Genomic DNA, 5,034 nt, shown 5'->3' with positions numbered 1-5,034 from the left:
CACAAAAACCCTTTTTTTTTTTTTTTTTTTTTTAGTAAAAAAGACTTCTGTTTTGCTGAAAGAAGGAAAAGTCTATTCACAAACTATAAAGTTCCTCTTACCTGTTTAGTTCTATGCTGAGACTCCGTGGACAAATTATTATATGTATAATGTGCTTGTGTGATGCCACAAAACAATACTGCAACCACACCTATAAAGACAACACATTTCAAGTTCACATAAAAGGATGGTCCCCACCTTTTATACTGAGATGCTTTTTTCACAGTAGATTATAGGCTTTGTCTGGAAATTCTCATTTGTGACTTACTTTGTTAAGAGGAACCACTTCCACTGAAAATTTTTTTGATGTTCTAAAGCGACAACCTAAATCCCAACCACAATAAGTATGTTCAAATACTAATGGAGCTGATCCACTTGGAGCAAAATTGACTGGCAAAGTCACTCCTTTTGAGGGCTGACAATCAAAGGGAGCAAGCCACCTACCTGTGAAGCCCCATGCTTCAGCCAAGAGGAAGGTACTCCAGGACATCAAGAAGAACAGACCTGTCTCCAACAACTGGAACTCCCGTAATTTGGTGAACTTTGTCACGTAAGACTGTTAAGGCTGGTAATGAGATCTTGTAACACAAAAGTGTGACTAGAAAAAATGACAGTTTAAGCAAGGCAACCATGAAAGAAGGTTCTCTAGCTTCTCTAACACAAAAATCCCAGAATAAGAGGTACCACCAGAGTGGGGAAACTTTTAAATGAGTATCTCACTGAGGAGTCAGCTGCCTTCCCCTCAGTGAGGAAGCCTTACGGCTTAGCCACTCCAGTTGTTTCACGGGTATCACATACCTTGCCAGAAACCATGCAGTAAAGGATAGACAGAGATGGGAATAACAGATCAGATCCATAACATGCCACCTCTATTAATCTGAGACCTAAAGCTAGACAGCTTCCATAATTATAGCAATTTACATTTATAAAAATACATAATTTCCAAGAGAGTTTACACTAATTTGATCCTCTACCACCTCTGTGATATAGAGCATTCATTCCATGATGAAGAAATTGAGGCACTTCACTCCCTTATACTAGTTGAACAACTATTTGTTAGCTGACGGTGGAAGGGCCTGTGCCAAGTTACAACCAATCTCAGGCTAGAATCTAGAGTCATTTCTACAACTAGGCACTACAACAAAATGATTAACAAGATATATTCTCTCCCCTCAAGGAACTTGTAATGTGAAAGAGATACCACCTGTCTTGGCATCACCTTCAGAACACTTTTTACTGCTGCTTTATGCCTCAGTTCACCTATAAAAAGCCATAAAAGAAGCCTCTTCCAGCACAAGGCTGAAGTATATCAACTAAGAGGTCCTTGACAAAGAATAAGATATCTGTTTTATACAGGTATCACAGAAGTTTTAGAGCTGGAAACTCTTTTTTTTTTTTTTTTTTGATTTGGAGTCTCGCACTGTTGCCCAGGCTGGAGTGCAGTGGCACGGTCTCGGCACGCTGCAAGCTCCACCTCCTGGATTCACGCCATTCTCCTGCCTCAGCCTCCCAAGTAGATGGGACTACAGGTGCCCACCACCACGCCCAGCTAATTTTTTGTATTTTAGTAGAGACAGGGTTTCACCGTGTTAGCCAGGATGGTCTCGATCTCCTGACCTTGTGATCCGCCTGCCTCGGCCTCCCAAAGTGCTGGGATTACAGGCGTGAGCCACGGTGCTCGGTCTAGAGCTGGAAACTCTTTAGACATCATCTAGTCCCACTCCTCTTTCCTACCATCCCCACCCTCCACTTTCCTACACTGAGATCCAAAGAGGTAAAGTGTCAAAGCTTCTAGCATGTTTGTGTCTGCCACTATACTGAAAGCAACAGGGAGGCAGGGGTCATGTTGTCTTCTTTAGCTTTGATTCACAGAGCACAGCACATGTAGCTGGTGATCAAGACATGCCTTCTGGCTTTTTGTTTTGGGTTGGGAGTTTAAAACATGTTTTTAGGCCAGGCATGGTGGCTCATGACTGTAACCCCAGTACTTTAGGAGGCCGAGGTGGGTGGATCACCTGACGTCAGGAATTTGAGACCAGCCTGGCCAACATGGTGAAACCCCATCTCCACTAAAAATACAAAAAAACTTGCTGGGTGTGCTGTTGTACACCTGTAATCCCAGCTACTTGGGAGGCTGAGGCGGGGGAACTGCTTGAACCTGGGAGGTGGAGGTTGCAGTGAGCCGAGATCTTGCCATTGCACTCCAGCCTGGGGGGAAGAGCAAGACTCTATCTCAAAAAAATAAATAGATAAATAAATAAAAATAAAATTTGTTTTTATAGATTCAGGATGCACAAGTGCAGTTTTATGACATGGATGTATTGCATGGTGGTGAAGTCCAGGATAAAACGGCCTTTGCATGAACACAGGAATAACTTGACTAGTGGTAGTACCAGGACTACAACTCAGGTCCTTTGAGCTGCCCGTCCAGGGCTCTAGAGCACAAAGGTTAAAATCGGAAGAACTGAGATGAACTCTTACATATCCTAACCAGGGAACCACATTTTGTTCATTTGGCATCGCCGTTGTACATTTCCTATTTGTCCTATTAAAAAAGAGCAAAAGACTGCCAGGCTGACCAGCAACACAGAACACCCAGAGGCTCTTTGGAATATGTCTACCTTTATAGTTATTTAATCTACAACTATAAAATTCACCCTCAAAGAGATACCATCTCTAATTATACACTTGCAGTGAAAGTTTTAGGGCACCAAACCCTACGCAGAACAACACAGTTCTTTTATTTATTTATTGGCAAAGACTGTTGCTTAATGTTTTCAAACCAAGTACTTAGTTATAAGATTAATAATTCTAACACAGTTCTAATCATAGAACTAAGAAAAACAATGGAATACAGCATTCAACTACTGCATTATGTTAACAAGAAAAGATAAATATAACAAAAGGATATTAAAGCTGTCACCACTCCAGTAGCAGCACCCATCGCAAAAGATCCACTGAAGATTCCAAGGAAGATCCCAATAGACTTGAACATCGCTGTGACATCAAAGGTGTGACTGTTGTCTCCAGCTGGCTGGTATGCCACGATTGAGCTACAGAAGAGAGACTGCTTTTACTTCTGGAAGCAACTTTTACTTAAAAAAAAAAAAAAAAAAAAACATTTTTTGGTATAGAGCTTGAAAGATGAAATTAGAGGGAGAAGAAAAAAAAATGTTTTGATTGGAATTGCCAAAATAAGGACAAAATTACCCAAAAATCCTGCAATGCATCTGGCTAGCAAGAAAACTTGGCTTTTCCTTAAATGTTAATTTCAGGAGGGTAGAACATTGTAAAATCCTCTATATGAAAATTGCACCAAGCTTTTTCCCCCTTACCCAAGATACTGTGCAGTATTATTCTTTTGTGATTCTGTTTCAGAATTACTAGTACTGAGTGTCCAAAAGCCTAACATACTAATGTGAACAAACTAATGAAAAATCCCACTTGTTTCCAGTAGAGGCATAAGAACATAAAGAACATTATTCAATACTCAACCCAGTCACATTTTGTTTTTCCTATGAGAAAAAAAGGTAACTGACAGACCCTTCCAACTTTCAGAATACCAGAATGGGCCAAATGCCTAATATCTATTCATTCACTGAAATGGACTATTATAGGAAAAAGCACTCGAAAGACCTCCCAAGGAATTAGAATCCACTCAACAGTACTTTCAGCATAACCAGCTGGATCTTCCACCTCAAGCTTCTGAAAGAAAGTCACTCTATACCAGGCCAAGACAGGCAATTATAGGAGATGCTCTCCATCTTGAACTCACGGTCCAAACCTGGTCTGAAAAAGCTTCTTTTATAACAGTTACCACCCCAGGAAATAGAAATGCCTGAGAAAATTGCTGTTGCCAGCAGGTCTCTGGCAACGGTGCTTACCGTTACTAAATCAGTTCTCATCTCAGTTAATTGAGACCAGCATTATAAAAAGTCCAGACTCAACAACATCATACAAATCACGTCAAAGAAAAGAAGGAAAACACATTCCTAAAATATAATGAATTCTCCCTGTGGTTGCTGCAATGTTTTTTTCTGATTCAAGGCTGAAAAATGTGTTTGCTATACCATGTACAAGTTCTTTTCGTATCTCCCAGGTTAAAAAAAAATCTAAGATCAAACTAAAATCTCCTAATTTGTACTTATTTTACTGAAATATAGCACTAATAATTTCTGATCATGGGATCCAGAAATTTCTGAGACTCACTCTAAATTGAAAATGTTAAACATTTACGTTTAAATGTACAAAGTAACCACATCATTTTGGAAAAGATTTGATACCATTTTGATAAATATGAAATGGCCTTTAACATCATGCTACCTTACCTACATATAAAGGATCCTACTACCATGAACAAGACCTGATTCCATTATAACACGAAAATACAGTAGCTGGCTGGAGAAAAGAAAAAAATTGCTATACAACCTTCTTTTCCTTTGGTGGTATTTTTCAAAATGCTGTCTGGAACAAAGTATCTATGCCACGCCTCCTGAGGTTGCTTTCCCTGGATTAGTTCATGTAAATTCAAGATTCACACTAATCATTATTTCATTCTTTAATCATTAAAATGTGTAAGAGCACATGGGAAACATGATGGGCTGAGAGCAGATGACAGGCTTGTTCTTTCTTAGGCAGACACTGGCCTCTGGATTGAAATTTTAACTCATCTTTTCCATATCAATTTATATTTTATCTTGAGGCAGTAACATTTTTTATGAATAGTTTTTTTTAAATCCTGAAAGTAATATAATGTACAGTTGAGGTGGAAAAATCTTCCCATCATTCCACTACCCTGATAGATCAATTTTATTTTCCTTCTGTACTCCTTTCCCCTCTGTGTTACATGCATGCTAATTCTTATTTAGCTGTAATCACAGTGAATGTGTGATTTTGAATTCTGCTTTTTTAACTGACAATGACATAAAAACATTCATAGTCTTGGCCGGACGCAGTGGCTCATGCCTGTAATCTCAGCACTTTGGGAGGCCAAGG

At 39.4% G+C, this 5,034-nt stretch overlaps 1 protein-coding gene across 1 annotated transcript in view; it reads right to left on the bottom strand.

Moving 5' to 3' along the window:
• The window catches only part of SLC9A6 (solute carrier family 9 member A6), a 53,464-nt gene that overhangs the window by 34,882 nt on the left and 13,548 nt on the right, over positions 1–5,034 (bottom strand). The window contains exons 6-8 of the mRNA XM_017862109.1: positions 2,951–3,092; positions 484–589; positions 102–190 (exon numbers count right to left, since the gene is read on the bottom strand). Coding sequence (XP_017717598.1) covers positions 102–190; positions 484–589; positions 2,951–3,092 — 337 coding nt within the window. The remainder of the gene's footprint in view (positions 1–101; positions 191–483; positions 590–2,950; positions 3,093–5,034) is intronic.

The sequence above is a fragment of the Rhinopithecus bieti genome, unplaced genomic scaffold (genome assembly GCF_001698545.2).
Source record: "Rhinopithecus bieti isolate Rb0 unplaced genomic scaffold, ASM169854v2 scaffold_63859, whole genome shotgun sequence".
In the NCBI taxonomy this organism is placed as follows: Eukaryota; Metazoa; Chordata; class Mammalia; order Primates; family Cercopithecidae; genus Rhinopithecus; species Rhinopithecus bieti.
This window is presented reverse-complemented; position numbering and strand designations above follow the sequence as displayed.